This window comes from Notamacropus eugenii, chromosome 3 (assembly GCF_028372415.1).
Source record: "Notamacropus eugenii isolate mMacEug1 chromosome 3, mMacEug1.pri_v2, whole genome shotgun sequence".
NCBI lineage: Eukaryota > Metazoa > Chordata > Mammalia > Diprotodontia > Macropodidae > Notamacropus > Notamacropus eugenii.
This window is the reverse complement of record NC_092874.1, coordinates 41,918,611-41,939,221: the sequence shown is the minus strand read 5'-3', so window position 1 is coordinate 41,939,221 and position 20,611 is coordinate 41,918,611. Positions and strand designations below refer to the sequence as shown.

Below are 20,611 nucleotides of genomic sequence, written 5' to 3'. Positions count from 1 at the left end.
CCAGTCTAATACTGACATGCTCCTATGGATGGATGTTCCATGAGAAACCCTGAGAGTAGTTATTGTGCTTTTGCCGCCTCTCAGAGTTCTTTTGCCTATGTTCTCAGTGCTGTACTGGGTGTATCTGACTGGTTTTTCTGCTTGCTGACAGGACCTGACATAACATAATCTGGGATCCAGAGCAGCAAGCAGCTCAGGGCACTGGTTCTCAATTCCTTTCTCCTAACTTGTCTATAATGAATATATATAGTTACAGAAGCACTAAGGAAAAGGCTCTACCATGACATATCTGGTGCCATAATTAAGAGTATAGATCGGTCCTTTAAGAAACGTTCTTCAAGGGACATGTGATCCACATAAAATTTCAGGGCGAATTTTTTATGAAAGATTACATTAGTCAATTATGGTACAAAACAATAAGATAGCTAAAAGAAATCAGTTCACTACCTTAAACAAAAGTGCCTCTGAAAATACACATTTTCTGGTGTTCCTTGCTATATAGAACAATATCCAGAACTGCAGCCACCAGTTAGCTAGGTGGACCGTTGGATAGAGAGGGGAAGATCTGAATTCAAATCCAGCCTCCAAAATTACTAGCTGTGTGACCCTGGGCAAGTCTGCCTGGGCTCCATCAGCTATCAAGTGGGGATCCCAACAACATCCCCTCTGGGGTTGTTCAAAAGAGGTCATATTTACAAAACAGGGAGCACAACGGCTGGCTCATAGTAGGTGCTTAATAAATCCTTCAGCGAAATCCACAGCCATTCGAAAGAGATGGGTTAGTAATCCGAGTGGATGAAGAATCCGCACTGGCCAGGTGGCCAGGTGACCACGTGTATGGGAAGGACTTTGGGGTGCTCTCGGTGGCCCGCAGTGGCCCACGGGGGCCGCATGGGGGCGCAGCCCGCAGTCTGGAGGTTCGTAGAAGGAGGAGGAGGAGACGTTGCTGGAGGAGGCGCTGCTGCTCCTTCGGCGGGTCCGGGCCGGCTTTGGGGGGCTCTCCGCGCCCTGTCCGGGGCCCCGGTCAAAGTCGGTAGGGGCCGGCAGGTGCGGGGCCGGGCAGCGAGGCGGCAGCCCCGGGGCCACTCTCCGAAGTTCCTCTGTCCGTGCCCGGCAGCCGCCGGACGCTCCGCTGGCTGACCAAGAGCCACTCGTGGGCTCTTCTGGCTTCTTAGATTCTCTTGGAGGAGAAGCTGGGGTTCCTAAAGACGAGTGAGGCTGATGGCCGGGGAGTCCCTTATCCTTTGTCTGACCACTTTAGGGTCAAACGCAGACCTTAAAAAGGCTTTGACAGACTTGTGATTCTGCTAGGTCTGCTGTTTGGGTTCTACACTCCCTCAGTACTTCTGGTGCAAGCTGCCAGTGTAGAATTATTGGTGCGTATGCCACAAAAGCAGGTGGAGCTGATGCTGCAGATAAAACCGCTGGGAGGAAGGATCCGCAGCATTTACAAGAGAGAGTCTGGAAATAATACTCAGTACATGGGGAGCTGTTACTAAGTAGCGCAATTGAAAATGATGATGGATGACTTTGATACTTGGGAGGGTGAAGGTGTTAGCAACTGGCCTATTCCACGGGGATTGATGGAATGCTGGACGCTTGACCTTCCTCACGTGGCTCCAATTAGAAAAAGGTGCTTGATAGCCTTGAATGAAGAGGAAGAGGACGAGGACGGTGTGAACTGGAAAGTAGGACCCAAACCCTTTAGATTTGGGAGCCTTTCAAAAAGCATACATAGCAAAGTCAAGAATTCTGCTTCAGTAAAGATGCTTACATCTAAGACTTCAAAAATCTTTTCCCCGACGACAATTAAGCAGTGGATGCCATACAGTGACAAAAACCATACCTGACCCTGGCATTTCAATGGCTGTGAATTCACAGCCACCCTGTGGAACTGGAAGTGCAAAAAATGGTGAAACACATAGGTCCCTGGCAAAGGCTTCCCTCTCAGAAAAGACCCCTATTCCCACTGGCTCCTCTGTGTACACCTTCTCAGCTGTCTTCTCCAGAGACAAAACAAACCAACCCATAGCTACTCTGATCATGTATATCTGATATCGTTTAGTTTGCCTTCTCAGTGGGGCCAAAAGAAGGGAGAGAATTTGAAACTCAAATTTTAAAAAGAAGAGAATGTTAAAAATAATAAATTAGCCCTGTATTTCACAGTTAATCATCATTACAACATTGCTGTAATACATAATTGTGCACAATGATCGCCCAGTTTTTCTCAGAGTCATGTTGCATCAGTTTATATAGATCTTGCCATGTTTTTTCCTGATCATTTCTTATATGACAATTGTATTCCGTTGCAATCATATGTCATAACTTGTTCAATCGTTCCCCAACTGAGGAGCATCCCCTCAATTTCCAATTCTTTGCCACTACAAAAAGAGTAGCAAATAATTTGTACATGTAAATCCTTTTCTTTTGATATCTTTGGGATATAGACCTAGTAGTGGTATTGGTAGATCAAAAGGTATGCACAGTTTTATAGTCCTTTGGGCATAGTTCCAAATTATTCTACAGAATAATTGGACCAGTTATTAGTCTAGTTTTTTAGTCTACCTATTTTTCCCCCATCTTCTCCAGCTTCTGTCATTTCTGATAGGTATGAGGTGGCACTTCAAAGTTGTTTTCATTTGCATTTCTCTAATCAATAGTGAGAGCCCTTTTCATATGACTATAGACAGCTTTGATTTCCTTTTCTGAAAACTGCTTGCTCTTAGCTTTTGACTATTAATTGGAGAATGCAGCTTATTTCTATAAATTTGACTCAGCTCCCTCTATATTTGACAAATGTGACCTTGATCAGAGAAACTTGCTCTATAGGCTTTTTATTACTTCATTGTCTATGGTATCTTTTAGCAAAATGTAGTTTCCCTGATTAGTTCCTTTAATGAGGTCTCTTTTTGCTTTTGCTTTGTCTGAGATCATGATTGTTTCCCCTGCCTTTTTACTTGAAGTTCAATATATTCTGTTCCAGCCCTGACTCGATTTAAAAAAAAAAAGTGTTAAAAATGTTTCACATGTAATTGGAAAAAATAAAATATTTGAAAAATTTATGTTCATATCACCTGCTTCATCCAATAGTTGTAAGGAAATGCTATGTAATAGCAAAAACATGTGCTGGCACATACTTGCTTAATAAATGCTGGTTTACTGCCCTTTCACTCACTGGCTATGATTTCATAGGATCACTGATTCTTAACATTGGCAGAGACCCTAAAAGTCATCCAGTTCAACCTGCCTCTGAATGCAGGCATCATTTTATAGTATTTCTGACGTGGTCATCCAGTCATTACTTAAATACTACCGATGATAGAGAACTCACTACTTTCCATGGCAGTCCACTCAATCCTTGAACACACAGCTCACTTCTTCACAAGGGAGCTCATTTTATTTTAACAGCTCTCATTGTTGAAAAGTTATTTCTTCTATTGAACTGAAGTCTGCCTCCTTATATCTTCTACTATTTCTTCTTCTACTTCTACTTCTTCTAGTTCTTTTCCCTACAGCAGATAAATCTACTTTCTCTTTCCTATTCCAGCTTTTCAAATATTTGAAGACAGTTATGCCTCCCCCTTCAATATCTTTTCTAAACTAAAGATCAGAAATCCTTTGACTGTGCCTCATGAGATGGTTTCCATGCCCTCCCAAGTCTACATACCTGATGCTGGGCATCATTTCAATTTGCCAGTATTTCTTTTTAAAATATAGTAGCCAGAATTGGGGGATAAGATACTGCAAGAAAATTAGTTGATGTCAAAACAAAAGACATCAATAAATATTCCTTTTTTAAAAAAAAATAGAGTGTTCTGAATTGTATGAAACGTTCCAGATACTGCCCGAGGAGTACAGAAGGCAGTGAGATGATTCCTTCCATTCTTCCAGACATTCTCCCTCCATTCAGACAGGAAGCTGACATCAGCCTTGAGAATAATTTTTGCAAATGACTTTTATAACAGCCTGCTTTGCTCTGATTTCAGTTTCACTCTGACTTTCCATCTCTCTCATTAAGAAAACAGACACACATGTCCCGTGACTGCCAAGAAGAATGTGTCAGTGTTGGGCTGGTGACCTGGGAAGCCACTGAGCTGGAGCCACTGAGTCTGAGGCTGGATTGCGTCATCATTCTAATACACAGAGCTGAAATTTCCTAGTATGCCTTATAGAAAAGGAAGGGTCCTGGGGTAGTGAGTAATCCTCTGGGAAGGAATGGTTCAGCTATGAAGAAAGGAGCTCCCTAAGTCAGCCTTCAGCAGGTAGGGAAGGGGACTATGTGGGTCATTAGGGTGGTTGGAATCTTCCGATGTGCTGCTGTGCTCTCTTGGTACACTGGGAAGGAGACTAATGGAGGGAGGTGGAAGGTATTGTGGAGTTTCTGTCCCTACCATGCAGAATATCTTGGGAAATGACACTGTGCTTAATACCCACACCAGAGTAGGGTATTAATTTACCAGAAGGTAAAGATATATAAATTTAGGTACCACCTTGCCTGCCCATCTGATTTGTTTTTTTTAATAGTTATTGATGTCTTTTGTTTTTATACCGCCTTTATTTTATAGTGGGAAAAGTACTCCTTCTGGAGTCAGAAGACCTGGGTTCCAATCCTGACTCTGACACTGACTACCTGTCTAACCTTGGGCAAGTCACTTAACTTACCTGTTTCTCAATTTCCACATCTGTAAAAATAAGGGGGTTGCACCATCCGGCCACTGAGGTTCCCTCCAGTTTGAAATCTTCGATGCTATTTCTGAACACATCCTTCCTGTTTCCTTTACTCAGAAAGCTATCCTTTTCAACGTAGAATAAAAAAGAAAGAGGGGGTGGGGAAGCAGCTCAGGAAAACTAGTATTGATTGCTTCTGATAGCATATGGATTGTTCCACACTCATAGCCCCGATCTCTACAAAAACAAAGGGCAATATATTTTCTCATCATTCCCTTTGGGCCAAGCTTAGTCATTAGAATTACATAGCATTAAGTTACTTTCTTTTCTCAGTCCTTTTTTTATTGTTTTTTTTTTTAATATTGTATTCTTCGTTCTCTCTATTCAAGTCACAACAATTATTATTAAACTCCTACTGTATGCCAGGCACTGTGCTAAGTACAGAGAATAGAAAAAAAAAAGCCTAAATAACCCACCCTGCCCTCAAGAAGAGGACAATCTAATAGCAGGGACAATTAAGATATATACAAGATAAGATGGAGATCATCTCAGACTAGAGGCATTAGCATTAAGGCAGACCAGGAAAAGGTTCTTGCAGAAAGGGGGATTGTAGCTGAGACTTAAAGGTTAGTTAGGGTAGTCAAAAGGCAGACGTGAAGAAAGATTATTATTTAATATTACATTATTACTATTTTATTATATTATAATATTATTAATAATATTTTATAGATCATTCTCCTGGTTCTGTTCACATCATTTTGCATCAGTCTTTCCAGGTTTCTCTGAAACCATCCCCATTCAATCATTTCTTATAGCACAATAGTGGTCCATCACATTCACATACCATTTATTTCTTCAGCCATTCACAAGTTGGTGGGTAATCCCTCAGATTTCAGTTCTTTACCACCACAGAAAGAGCTGCTATAAATGTTTTTTGTACATGAGTACTTTTCCTCTTTCTCAGATTGCTTTGCAGTATGAACCCCTCCCTACCATCCAGTGATATCACTGAGTTTTGGAGCATAGATTCAAATTGCTTTCCAAAATGACTGGACCAGTTCACAGCCTCAACAGTGTATTAATATGTCTGTTTTCCCATGGTCCCTGAAGCATGTGTCTCTCTTTGTTAATTTTGCCAAGTTGTTTTAATTTGCATTCCTCTCATTTTTAGTGATTTGAGGCACTTCTCCATAAAGTTATGGATAGTTTGGATTTCTTCCTCTGAAAAGCCCTTGTTCATACCCTTTGACCATCAGTTGAGGAGTGTCTCAAAAATATAAATTTTTCATTAGTTTTCCTCCATACCTTAGAAACAAGATCTTTATCAGAGAAACTTGCCAAATGAAGACTTTTCCCCCAATTACCTGGTTCTCTTATAATTTTAGGTGCTTTGGTTTTCAAACAGAAGATTTTATATTTGATCCTACAGGTAATAGGGAGCTATGGAATTTATTGAGTAGAGAGGTGACATGGTCAGACCTGCACTTTAGGAAGATCCCTTTGACAGATGAGTGGAAGATGGCCCAAAGAGGAGAGAGAGAATGCAGGAAAACCAACTAAAAGGCTATTGCAGTAGTCCAGTCATGAGGTGATAATGGCTCATGCACAGATGGCAGCAGTATCAAAGGAGAGAATGGGGAGGATAGGAGAGATCTTGTGCAGGCAGAATCAACAGGTCTTGGCAACAGATTGGATATGGGAAGGAGGTGAGAGAGGAAGTGAGGAGTCAAAGATGATCCCCTAAGTTCCAAGCCTGAGTGACTGGAAGGATATGGAACCTGTGATATAGTAACTAAGTTAGGGAAAGGTGTTGACCTGAAAACTTAATTTAAGAAAAGGCAACTGGCTAAAAATGCATACATTTTATGATTTAATTAATTAATTGATCAATTCCCTATTAAAGACAACAGTAACATAATGCATTATGGAGCCAGAAATGTTCTGGCTACCCAGTGCAGAAATCTTCTGGCTTATATACATTTTGCTGTGAGAAAGGAACTCTCCTAGTTGAACAAATCATAAATTTAGTAAGACAAGATAATTAACAAAGTAATGTTGGTCAGGCCTTGCAATTCCAGCTGGGTAAACATATGTCTCGGTGACGAGAAAGGAAATCCCACCACTAGTGAGTGGCAGGCTTCCTGCCCTAAACAGATAACTGACATAGGAAAAGGCTAAACAAAGTTCAATAGAAATTACGACCTAAGATGTCTATTTTTCTTTACCATTAATATGCCATAACATAGTATATGTCTATAGATAATAAGATACAAAGGAAAGCCTCATTATTCAAGATATAGTGTCTTAGGTTAAAGGTCTCCTTAAGGAGTGTAGAGTCGGCCTTGGCTGGCTTTTGCTGACATAGGAAGAGGCACTCTCTGAGTTTGCTTCAGAGAGAACAAAGAGATTATTCTAAAATTTTATATTAGACATTATCAAAGCGGAGGATTTTGGGGAAAAGATAATGAGTTCAGTTTTGAATATGCTGAGTTTAACATGTCTACAGGATAACCAGTTACTTGAGATGTGAAACTAAGGTTCCACAGAGGGGTAAGAAATGCATAAATAGTTCTGAAATAGATCATGTGATTTACTTCAGTTTTGTTGACCTGAAAACTTTGTTAAGAAAAGGCAACAGGCTAAATGCATACATTTTATGATTTAATTAATTAATTGATCAATTCCCTATTAAAGAAAACGGTAACATAATGCATTATGGAGCCAGAAATGTTCTGGCTGACTTAGTACAGAAATTGACTGTCTTAAGTACATTTTGCCATGAGAAAGGAGTTCTCTTAGATAAACACATTGTAAACAAAGTGGCGTCAGTTGGGTTTTATGATCCCAAGCTATGGGCATCTTCATTCTGTAGCATATCTCTGTGATTTAAGATAAGGAAAAGGTCCCATCACCCAGATAACAGATATCTTGTCCTAATCAGGCCTTTGAAACCGTGGTGTCTTAACAGAGTTGACAAAGCTGAAGTTACAACCCTAGGTATTATCACTAAGATGCCAGAAGAAGGGTCTGGTAAGGAAGTCCCATTTCTTTGCTTGACATCAAAAGGTATCCTCTAAGTTAAACAAAGGAGACTATTAGGCCTATGCTTTTCCTAATTCAAACTTTGACCCTTATTAAAGTCTAAAATTTATATTAAACATTATCAGTTTGCATCAGTTCATCTAATTCTTCCCTGGCTGCCTATTTATAAAGGCAATTGATCTAGGATTCTGCTTTATTTCTCTTGAGGTATACTAGAGAGTATCTAAGATGGCTAGAAACAGAGAACCATCTCAGTCCCTTCCCCTGCCACTTTGTAGATACTGGTACTAGAACCATCCATAATATTCTATCTCCTATCTTTGTCTCTTTCCATAGTCCCCACACCTGTAATACCCTTTCTCCATACTTCACCTCTTCCTTCAAAGCTCAGCTGATGTGCCACTTCCAACAGGAAGTCTAATTACTTCCTCAGTTGCTAGTGTACACTCCTCCAAAATTATTTTATCTACTATTTATTTTATATTTTCTTGCCTGTGTACATGCCCCCAACTTCTAATAGAATATAAGTTCCTCCAGGGCAGGCCCTGTTCTGTTTTTGTCCCTGAATTCCTAGTGCCAGGCTCAGTGTTGGTACATGGGTGTTCAATACATGCTTGGTGAGTGAAATAGATGTGGATTCACAGCCTCTGGGTAAACCATGTTGACTTGTCGCCTGTGAATGCTCGGGTGGAGGAGAAGACTATTCTTGGACTTGTGGTTGACCCTCCAGGGTTATCAGCTGCAGCAACTCCATCTCTACCCAAACCAATTACACCACCACCAAACACCCTTTTAAAGGTCAGTCTCGGCTAATGTGAAATAATATTTGTGATGTTTAAAACTTAATCTTGAGCTTGTATGGCTTGAGCAGCTTTAGTGATAGAAAAACTATCAGGGGCTGCTGTCAAGTGGAAAAATCCTCAGATAAAAAAAGAGAATTCTCTCAGGAGCTTTTAGCAAGTTTAGGTGTCTCTTTGTTATTTGAGGTTACTTCTAGGACAAGAAAGAGGCAGTTACTACCATACCAGGCCTCTGACAAGAAGAATGCTCTTCAAAAGTCTGTATAAATGGACTCTACCAACTGATAGTCATCTCTAGCTAGGAGGAGGTATTCCTTGGGTTCAAAACCTCAACTTTGCATAAGCACTATTGAGGAAAAAGGGCTAGTTCTTGAGAAAAAGATCTTGAAGATTTAGCTGACCACAAGCTCAATGAGTCAGAAATACGATCTGACAATCCAAAAAGTTAATATGATCTTTGGCTACATTAAGAGAGGCATAACATGCAAAATAAGGGAGGTCAGAGTCCCATTATATTCTGCCCTGTTTAGATCTCATCTGGGGTATCGAGCTCAGTTCTGGATGCCATATTCTAAGAAGGACACTATCAAAACACATAGTGCTTAGCTGGGAGTGAACAGAATAGTTAAGAGTCTTAAGTCCATGCCACATGAGGATTCTTTTAAGCAACTGGAAATGTTTTAATACGAAGAGAAGACTTAGAGAGAAATATGAGAGTTGACCTCAAGTATTTGAAGGTTTAGGACAGCTAGATGGCTTAGTGGATAGAGCATTAGGCTTGGATTCAGGAAGATTCATCTTTAAGAGTTCAAATCTGGCCTCAGACACTATCTCTGTGACCCTGGGCAAGTCACTACACCCTGTTTGCCTCGTTTCCTCGTCTGTAAAATGAGCTGGAGAAGGAAATGACCAACCCCTTCAGTATCTTTGCCAAGAAAACTTCAAACAAGGTCATGAAGAGTCAGACACAACTGAAACAACTCAACAACAATGAACCTGAAAGGTTATGATGTGGTTACTAAGGATGAGACAGAATATATTAAAGGGACCTCACAGATCATCTAATCTAACTACTTAATTTTTCAGATGAGAAAAGTTAAGGAATTTACATGAAGAACCAAGTTTAAACAGACAATGAGTGACAAACACAGGATTCAAAGCCAGGAGTCATTTTTCATTTGTACCACACTGCCTCTCTTTGTTCTCAAAGAATTGAAGTCAAAACAATGAACAGAAGTTGCAGAGAGGCAGATACTAGGCTTTATGTAAGCAAAATGACCTAACCACAAAAGCTAGCCAAAAGTGAAACGGTGACCTTGGGAGGAAGCAGGTTCCCCATTACCAGAGTTCTTCAAAAAACAAACTAATGTGGAGCACCCATTACTTATGAGGGATTTTTGTAGAGGAGAAGCTTGATAATAGTTAGGCTCAGTGTCCTTTGATGTCCCTTCTGAGTCAGATTCTGCGCTGATAGAAGTATTTTATAAACTCATAGGACCACTTAAAAGAGAATTGGTGTTCTCGTTCATAGTCTCCATGAACATACATTTGAATCACTACATAGAGAACAGGAAGAGGTGGCAGATCTTTGACAAGAAAGACAACAGAATCACACCAGACACGACAGGAAGGCCCCAGGTAATGCAGCTAGGGTCTGCTGGAGTGCAGGATCCTAAAAGAGAGCAGAACTGGACTTGCCATGGACCGTGTGCTGTAATGTTCCTCATCTTTTAATCTGGCACACCACTGACCCAGGAGCAGGACTATAGAAGGCAGCCTTTAGGAAAACATGGAAATTCCAGTCAAGGAGAAACCTCTGTCTCTGAGAATATGGCCAGATCTGGAAAACCATGAGTGTTATTTTTGTGTCCAAGGCTCTGATTGATCACGCAACTAAATGAAGAAACGTTTGCTAAGCATTTACTATGTGTCAGGCATTCTGCTAAGCACTGGGGATATGAATAAAAGACAGAAACAGACCATTGCCTCAAAAAGCTTACATTTGAATTGGGAGACAACATATGTGAATCAGAACATACATGATAAATACAGAGAAGATATAAGAAAACCTTAGAAAATCATCTTAGTAACTGGTTATACTAGTTGCCGGAGGGACCAGAATAGGTCTTCTGAAGGAGAGGAGTTTTAAAGAAAGGCAGGGATTCTAAGAGTCATATTGGGAGGGAGAGGATTCAATGCATGAAAAATAGCCACTGGAAAGACAAGGAGATAGATGGGAGAAAGGGTGGCATGTTTAAGGAACAGCAAATAGGCCACTGTGGCTAGATCACAGAGTGTGAGGAGAGTAGAATGTCATAAGATTGCAAAGGTGGGAAGATGGATTATCTTCCTCATATAGATTTGCCCAAAGTTATACAATAAACGGCAAAGGTGATACTCAGCTCCAGTTCTGACTTCTACTCCATTCCTCTTTCTATTAGGTTACATTGCCTTCAATTATACTCTAATTATTAAAGTCTCCTGCCTTGACACTGTGGCCCCTGAAGGATTCCAACACAGAGCAGGCTGCCCTGTGGTTTGAGGGGAGAATTTTAAAATTTTTGGTCAGAGTGAGTGTTGAACACGATACAAATTGTAGATGATGAGTGATTCATGACAAATGTAAGATCTTTGAGGGTAAAGATCAGCTTTTCTTTGGTCATTTTTTTTTGTTTGTTTATATTCATGAAATCATTGGTTTACAGAATTTCCTCTTCTCAAGCAGATCAACAACTGCTGTGTACAACCAATAGTCTTAGAGAGTCATCCAAAGCACTAAAGGGTTAAGTAGCTTGCCCAGAACACACATCAAGTCCACCTGAATCAGGTTTTCTTGTCTCCAGCACCAGCTCTCCACCCACTATACCACATATATCTAACATGTGGCAACAGTCTTTTAAGTAGTCTTGCCTAAGCATAGTAGTCAAATTCATTTAACAAGTATTTGAGCACCTGCTGAGAGGTATATGAAGGTAACTAAGAATATAGTTCCTTATCTTCAAGGAATTTTCAATCTATTATTAGCAGAATATGATAAGTGCATTATTAAATTAAATTCAACAAATATTTACTAAGTACCTACTACTCATCTGTGGTACTAGGAGACAAAGACTAATCGAAAAATAATCTCCGCTCTCAAGGAGGTAGAGATATGAGATGTAGACAGGTATGTAAATGAAAGTTAATCTCAAAAACAGAGTGGTAAAAAGAAGTGACCAAGAAAGGCTTCCTGTAGAAAGTAGCACCACCAGAGTTCAGTCTTAAGGGAAGCATGTGGGGTAGTTTTTGGAAAGGCAAAGAGGCAAGGGAGGTAATGATGAGTTATGGTAATGGCAGGGAGATCCAATTTGGTTGTAAAGTAGCATGTGTGAAGGGCAATGGAATGTAGTCCATGTATATGAATTCCATCATGTGTATTCAGCAAAAAAGAAAAGAAATTAAGTAGTTCAGGTGACTTTAGCTGTCCTGCCACTCAGTGTGTGAATGACCAAGAGTGTGAGATGAGACCTGCATGTCCTTCTCCTTAGTCTCAGTTCTCTTCATTATATTCAGTCTATTCATTCTGTGAAGGTTGACAGAGCTAATAAGCTAATGACAAGGAGACCCTAAATTTGTCTCCCTGGAATTCCTGGATGCCCCTCAAGGGTACCCTCTGGCACCCTTGTATCTCTGTTGTTGTTTGTGGTGGTGATGGTGGCAGTGGTTGTTTGCTTGTGTCTGACTCTTCATGACTCCACTTGGCATTTTCTTGGAAAAGATACTGGAGTGGTTTGTCATTTCCTTCTCTAGCTCATTTTATAGATGAACAGCTGAGGCAAACGGGGTTAAGTAATTTGCCCAGGGCCACACAGCTAGTATGTGTCTGAGGCTGTGAACTCCCAAAGAGGAGTCTTCCCAACTCCAGGCCTGGCACTCCGTCCACTGCACCATTTAACTGTTCCTGTATCTTCTAACCTCATGGTAAAGCAGGACGAAGAAACAACTGGGGGTATGATCACTCTCTGTAATAATCTTACTTCACTGCAAAGCCCTTTCAAGAGCATTCTCTCCCTAATAATTAGTTTTCCTACCATCTAAGTCTTCACTAGCTTTTTTTTTTTTTTAATATGAGCAAAAGCCCTAACTCCTTCCTGTTTCCTAATCAATAGCTTATTTGGGTATTGTGAAAAATGAAATTTATATTTGCTTTTTTCCCCAACAGTTCAACATTTCAGTGGCATCTGCTCTCTGACTTAGACTGCCTTTTTGTCTCTCTTAAGCCCTTCCCAGGTACATATAACTACTGAAAGAGTTATATTGTATTTTACCTAGGATTTATGAGCTCTCCAGGGGTAATTTTGATTATACACAATTTTTATCTTAAACGCTGACTTCAGAACCTAATTCCTTCCCTGGACTGTACCATGAAATGTCTGGAAAGGTAGACTGGAGGCAGACTCTGAGTGATAGATGGAGCTTATCATCTCTGGCTTGAAGGCACAGTGGGGCAGGGAGATCTGAGAGGGTTTTAAGGAACAGAAAGCATTTGGGGAAGGACTTAGAGGATGGGTAGGATTTCAAGGGTAGAGATGGAAAGGAGGTTATTCCAGGATAAGGAACAGAATGATGTAAGACTCATTCTAAAATAGAAGTGAGCCATCCGAAGCTATAAACCATCCTGTAGAGTAGCCACCTAATATGCTTATCTTGGGTAGCCAGGAGAATTGGCAAGCGGGAAAACTAGAGGTGGCTGTGGGGGAAGGGAGGAAAAGAAAGAAAAACAACAACTTCCTCTGCTTTCACAGAAGCTTCAGAGGTCCTGATGACTTACTAGGAGGGAGTCTCCAGTCTACTTATTTCAGGAAGTTACAAAGGCTGACCCACAGATAAAAAACTAACAGAGAACGTCTTCCTGTTCTTCGGGGCTCAGAACTGGAGCTAAAGTGACAGAAGTCTCACTATTTAGCAAATGCATTCCTTTACATGGCTCTTTTGGTGGTTGCTCAGAAAACAACTGAATTTTCCATGGGAAGATCTTTCTGGTAAGCCATTTTCTTTTAACTAATTGCTGAGTAGCCAATATATGTCATGTTTGCTTCTACAAACTCTTGCTTACATGTTTTTTTAGGATTAAGATAATGAGCCTTATATAACAAACTTTCAGTTGGTGAATAATACACACTTTTAAAAAACTACTACGTTCTCTATATTTCTCTTTTGAAAGTTCATGTTAAGTTGAATTGTGTTAGATAAGTTATGACGCTTCGTTCTTTAGCATTTTATATTGGAATGTATTCTACTATTTGGCAATTATTTCCTGTTTTGTTGTACTCCTCCCCTCTCTCTTCCCTCAATTCCCTCACTGCCCAAATGATTGTGAGCTCCTCAAAAGGTATTTGATATACTTTTTAATTCTTCCATAGCACCTTAGCTATGGAAATGGCTAAATACTTCCTTAACAGAATTCACTGCTTTGGTAAAAGTAAGCTAGTATTAATATACATATGTATATATATATAATATATATATAAATATATGTGTAATATATACATATATAAATAAAAAGTAAAAGTGACTAGTCACGTGAGGGCTAAGCCCACTCTGGTTAACATTATATGGTGGTGGTAGAAGTATTATTACCCTTATTTTTGTAGATGAGGTAACTCAAGCTTTGAGCCCTACATAAAGTATAGTCATTTTTACGTCCAGTAATTAAAAGAGTTCTGTTCTCAAAGAGACTGAGAATGTTTAAGTGACTTGTCTAAGGTCACAGACACAGTAAGTACTAGAGATAGGAGGCTAAACCAGTTCTCTAACTTTAAGGCCAATGATTTTTCCACTACAAAAAACACCAACTCGGTAAAGGGGAAACATGGTTATGTTTACTATTCCTGCTATGCTTTTTCTTTCATTTAGAGCGAAAGAAAAAAAATCCTTCACAAGACAGCCCAAGATGGATGATGACACTTCGACAACCTACTATGATGTTTTCATAGAAGAAGACTTTAGTGGTAATATGACAGAACAGTGCCACAAACATGATGACAAAATCTTCGCAGCACAATTTCTGCCCCCAATTTATTCCTTGGTATTTATCCTTGGCCTGGTAGGCAATGCCCTCCTTGTGCTGACCCTGGTCAGATATAAAGGACTCAAGGGTGTAGTGGATGTCTTTTTCCTAAACATAGCCATTTCTAATTTCCTTTGCTTGGTCACCTACCCTTTCTGGATTCACACTGCAATACACAGCTGGGACCTTGGAAATGCAATGTGTAAAATGGTTTCTGGGTTCTACACAGCAGGCTACTATGGGTATACATGTTTCCTGGTACTTTTGATAATACACAGGTACCTGGCAATTGTCCACATGGGAAGATTTCACTTAGCTGCCAAGAAGACCGGCTGTGGCATCATTGCAAGTGCATGGGGACTAGCTGTGCTAGCTGCTTTACCAGAATTGATGTTTTCTCAAGTTCAAACGGAAGGCAGAGATAACATCTGCCATTTTGTTCAGCCTCATTATCCTCTAGGGGATGAGAAGTTCTGGAAGAATTTTCTGACTTTAAAGATGAACATTTTGGGACTTCTCATCCCACTGTTGGTTGCTGTCTTTTGCTATGGCAGTATTAGAAAAACATCAAGATATAAGGAGAAAAATTATGGACTTTTTAGACTTATTTTTGTCATGACACTTGTTTTTATTGGGTTGTGGACACCTTACAGCCTAGTGCTTTTCCTTACAACTTTTCAAGAGCACTTGAATCTGAGCAATTGTGAGAGCAGCTATCACCTAGACAAAGCAACCCAAGTAACCAAAATTATTGGCGACACTCACTGCTGCATTAATCCTGTGATCTATGGGCTTCTGGATGAGACAGTTCAAAGACGTCTCTACTGCCTTTTTCATCACCAAAATAATACTGACAGTCATCCGAGGGAGGGACCAGAACAGCAATCACCAGCAACAAAAGGACCACTATACCATTCCAGTAGATTTTAAACTATATTCATTGTAGGTTAAAATAAAATTCCCTTAGTTTTATTTATTACTTGGGTTTAGGTAACTGTTTGGTGTAAATCTCTATTATGGACTTACACATACATGTATAGGGGTATGCATGTGTACACACATGGTACTGCCTGATGGTCAAGGCCATCAGTGCAACCATGTATATAGTACATGCCATATCTAACCAATTAAACCATAAGTTCCTTAAATACAGGGGTGAGTTCTGACCATATTTATCTTACCATATTTATTTATCTTACCATCAATCCTCTCAAGGGGCTCCGCTCAACATACTGGGGCTTTCTTTACTCCTCATATGGCACAAATATCAATGGAACAAATGAGGTGTCCATTGGCAATCTCTTGCTCCTACCCCTTTTTCAGTTATACATTTCTCTGATAGTATCCTCTTTTTTTACTTCTCTGGTACAGTTATCACTTGATAATGTGTTGCCAGGACAACTAGGTGGGACAGTGGATAGAGTGCCAGGCCTAGAGTCAGGAAGACTCATCTTCCTGAGTTCAAATCTGGCCTCAGACACTTACTAGCTGTGTGACCCTAGGCAGGTCACCACACCCTGTTTGCCTCAGTTTCCTCATCTGTAAAATGAGCTAGAGAAGGAAATGGCAAACCACTCCAATATCTTCACCAAGAAAACTCCAAAATGGGTCACAAAGAGTTGGTTACAACGGAACAATATATTTATTGCTGCGAATCCACACCCTCTCTGAGCTGCTCCATTGCCTTATGAGTGACTTAAAATTAATTCTTCAAGGACCAAGTGTGGCATGGTGGAAAGAGTGGTGGACTTGGAGTGAGGAAGAGCTGGGTTCAAATCCTTTCTCTGACAATGGCTGGCTGTGTTAATCCCAGCAAATCAATTAACTTCTTTCAGTTTTGTCACATGTAAAATGGAGATAACGTATTAACCTGCTTTGGAAACCTTCAATTATTATATGAATGTCCGTCAGTTGTTTTTATACATAGCATTGCCAGAAGAATATTCTTGTTGAAAGGATAGGCCTTTGTTTTAGGATAACATTGGGGGTCATTAAAAAGTACTGTGTAATTTCCACGTTGCCTAGTTTGATCTCTTCCCTTCTAATCCTGGATCAGCTCACTATTCATCTGCAATATCTGTCAATTCTGTTCAATTCAACTAGCATTTAATAAGTGACTGTGATGTGCCAAACACTGTACGAGGCACTGAACATACAAAGACAAAAAGCAAACATTTCATGCTTTCAAGAATTTAAACTATTGCAGGTAGGGGTAGGGGACGAGAGGGCGACAGAGGACACATATGCACCAATTTCCAGGATACTGAATAGACTCTTAAGGCATTACCTTAGGAGTAGCAATGATACTGTGAATTTGATTATCAATCCCTACCTCTAGTACTGCCTGATGGTCAAGGCTGTCAGTGCAGTTCTTGGAGCAGGATCGTTATAGAGGAGTGAGGTATGTTTGAAGTGCTCACATTCAAATTCTCATCCAAATCAGTTCCTCCTCAAATTATACACTGACTGATTAAAATTTTCATAGAGATGGAAAAGAAGCATGTGGGTTGGTAGTTCTTAGCATTCTCTCAATTGCATTTATTTAACAAGAAGGCACATGGCTTTTTGCTAGTACCTTGAGATTCAATCACTCTCAGTGCAGTCAAAATTGGGCCACCTCTATGATAGATTTCCTCTGTGCAGTCATTTGTGTTTGGTTTAGCCCAGCTTCTCTTCCCATCTTTGTTTCTCATTGCTATTTCTGCAATAATTCCTTATATAACATACTTGGAACTGAAGTGTTAGAGGCCAAAGATGGCGGCTCCACTGGAATTTATGATGAAAAGACATCATAAATAAATTTTTATAGATGTTTTCCATTTTTCATCTACTTTTTTTCCTCCAAGTTTCATCTTCAAAATCTTTCAGGATGACTTTGGTTAGTTTGGTTCTTTACCAATCTTGTGGATTATTTTTTCCCCTTTTCTTTCTGCTGCTTCCTGCTGCTTTATGAGGCAATACTTATAATCTAAGGCCTTCCAAAAGCCTTTAAATCAGTGTTGTCTTGGATTGCCATCTCTCTCTGACAATTAAACTAAGCAATTATGGCGCATAGGATCTTTCTTCTAGTCTCCTTTTTGTGGCAGTTGATTTATAAAGGTCAAACTTTCTTAAGAAATAGTATTATTAGTCCATGTCAATGTCTATTCTTCTATACATTACCCATTTTTTTACATCAAGAGCTTGTTTAAAATGTCTTTTGAAGTTGACTGAGTTGTTAGCCATATCTTCCTCTCTTTTATTGTCTTCCATTTTGATATTGATTTTTATCTTTAACAAATTAGTGGTCTGACTATATATAGATTGTTTATTAAAAAATATCTCTGACATCCATGACAAGTTATTTCCTATCTGTTAAAATGTCATTTTTATGATGTTTCTTGGTCTCTCATACCTGTGGATTCCCTTCTTGAAAAAAGTGTTCATGACATATATGTGTGAGGCTTCTGAATATTCTATAAGCTTTTGAACTCTCTCATGACTTACTCTTTACCCATGTTTTCCAGCTTATTCTTTTTGTAGCTGAGTCATCAAGCCTTATTAAATAATAATAGTTCACATATATATTTCTTTTAGATTTATAAAAGTTTTATGCCATTTGATGCTCACACAAGTCCTGTGACATGGGTAGTATAAATATTATCTCTATTGACAAGTAAGGAAACTAGATTCTATGCATATGCCTGCATATATAGATGTGTGTGTATGTATGTATGTATGTATACGCATATAGCTCACATCCCTTTTCTGAGCTCTAGTCCTCTCATCACCTACTGCCTACTAGACATTTCTACCTGGGTGTCCCATGAGGTTCTCAAACTCAAAATATCAAAAACAGAATGCATTATCTTTTCCCCAAAATCTTCTGAATTTTTATCTTTCTGTTGAGGGTATCACCATCCTTCTAGTCACTCAAAATCACAACCTCAGAGTCATCCCTGATGTCTCTTTCTATCGCATACCCGTAGGCAATCCATATCCAGTTGCCAAGTCTTATCAATTTTACCTCCACAGTATATCTTTCAGTAGTATCATTCTCATTCTCAAAGCAACCACCCTCACCACCTCTTATCCAGGCAATAGCTTTCTAAATGGCTGCCCTGCTTCCAACTTGTCCTTCCTCTATTCCAAATGATATCCCTAAAGCACAGATCTAACTATGACGTTCCTCTAAGGTTCACCAAGTCTTGAAGGATTCTATTGCTTCTAGGATAAATGAAAAACTCCTCCATTTGACGTTTAAAGTCCCTAATAGTTTACCTCCAAACTATCTGTTCAAGGCTAATGTCAAATGACTTCTGCTTCTCTATTTTCCTGCCAAACTGGTCTATGCGTTGCCCTTACTCTCCCATAACACTTCCTGCCTCTCTGGCCCTTTACCTAAATAGAAAGGATCAGAGCTGAGATTTGAATCTAGGACATGGGATTCCACATTTAGTGCTTTGGCTAACTATGCTGAGAGTCATTCACTGAAGAGGATCTCACCCTCCTGCCTAAGCTTCCCACACTATTTTTTAAAAATTATTTTATTTGTTTTCAGTGTTCTACAATCACTTTCATATATCTTAGATTTTTTCCCCTTCCTCCCCCATTTCCTCCCTACCTCCCTCCTCCCTCCCTGAGATGGCATACAGTTTTACATAGGTTCTACATACATTCCTACTAAACACATTTTCACCTTAGTCCTGTTGCATAGAAGAATTAAAATGAATGGGAGAAATCATGAAATAAATAAAAACATAATACAAAAGAAAATAATCTTATTCATTCTGCAATCGAATTCCATAGTTCTTTCCCTGGATATGGAAGACATTTGGTCTTAAGAGACCATTGGGAATTATTTAAGTCCTTGTACTGCAATGAAGTACTAAGTCTACCAGAAAAATTCCTCATACGCTGTGGTTGTTGCTGTGTACAAAATTCTCCTGGTTCTGCTCCTTTCACTCAGCATCAGATCATAGAAGTCCTTCCAGGCCTCTCTGAAGTCTTCCTGTTCATCATTTCTTATAATACAATAGTATTCCATTACATTTATATACCATAGTTTATTCAGCCATTCTCCAATTGATGGGCATCCCCTTGATTTCCAATTTTTAGCCACCACAAAGAGAGCTGCTATAAATATTTTTGTGCATGTAAGTCCCTTTCCCACTTTTATGATCTCTTGGGGATACAGTCCTTGAAGTGATATTGCTGGGTCAAAGGGTATGCACATTTTTGTAACCCTTTGGGCATAGCTCCAAATTGCTCTCCAGAATGGTTGGATCAGCTCACTGCGTCCAGATCTCCCACATCTTCTCCAGCACTTATCATCTTCCTGTTTTGTCATTAGCCAATCTGATAGGTGTGATTCCACACCATTTTTGGACAGCTGTAACAGTCAGGAACTTGTGAGAGGAAAACTTCCATCAGTCTTAGCTCTGCCCCCAGCAAATCAAGCAGAATGACTCTAATTGAAAGGACAAAAAGTAGTTCTTGTATGTGGGAAGATAAACACTAATGCAAAAATCCAAAACAAGATAGGAAAAGGGTGGTGTTTTTTTGTTGTTGTTCAGACACATCTGCTCAGGGTTTTCTTGGCAATGATACTGGAGTAGGCCTGCCATTTCCTTCTCCAGCTCATTGTACAGAGGAGGAAACTGAGGCACACAGGGTGAAGTGACTTGCCCAGGGTCCCACGGCTAGGACGTGTCTGAGGCCAGATTTCAGCTCAGGAAGGTGAGTCTTCCTGACTCCACGTCGAGCATTCCATCTACAGTGCCACCTAGCTATCTCCATCAAATTATCTAGAATTTGACATTTTATCACATCACCTCTTTGTCCTATCACATACACATTTTTTGCATTAAAGTTTCAAATTTTACGTAAAATTCTTACGTTTTAGTGGAGCAATAAATATTACTTTGAGAAAAGCAACAGATTAAGCTATTTTCTCTGGGAACTCAGATACTGACAATATTTCATATACACGGTGGGCTTTAACAAGGGCCCAAGCCTGAACTCATCAATCAGACTGCTTGGCTTTGCTCCACAGACGCCCTTTCCTGCGTCG

At 39.8% G+C, this 20,611-nt stretch overlaps 1 protein-coding gene and 1 pseudogene across 1 annotated transcript; both read left to right on the top strand.

Annotated features, from left to right (window-relative positions):
* Window positions 1–1,221: 1,221 nt before the first annotated feature.
* LOC140532640 (BTB/POZ domain-containing protein KCTD18 pseudogene) lies at window positions 1,222–2,153 on the top strand (annotated as a pseudogene).
* Window positions 2,154–13,301: 11,148 nt separating this feature from the next.
* Window positions 13,302–16,572, top strand: LOC140532646 (C-C chemokine receptor-like 2). Its single transcript, XM_072651360.1, has 2 exons — window positions 13,302–13,531; window positions 14,406–16,572. Exon 2 carries the CDS (start codon window positions 14,443–14,445, stop codon window positions 15,487–15,489), a length of 1,047 nt encoding a protein of 348 aa, XP_072507461.1. The 5' UTR covers window positions 13,302–13,531; window positions 14,406–14,442; the 3' UTR covers window positions 15,490–16,572.
* The last annotated feature ends 4,039 nt before the right edge of the window (window positions 16,573–20,611 follow it).

Excerpts from the sequence above, each read along its gene's own strand:
- LOC140532646 (XM_072651360.1), top strand. The coding sequence starts at position 14,443 with ATGGATGATGACACTTCGACAACCTACTATGATGTTTTCATAGAAGAA.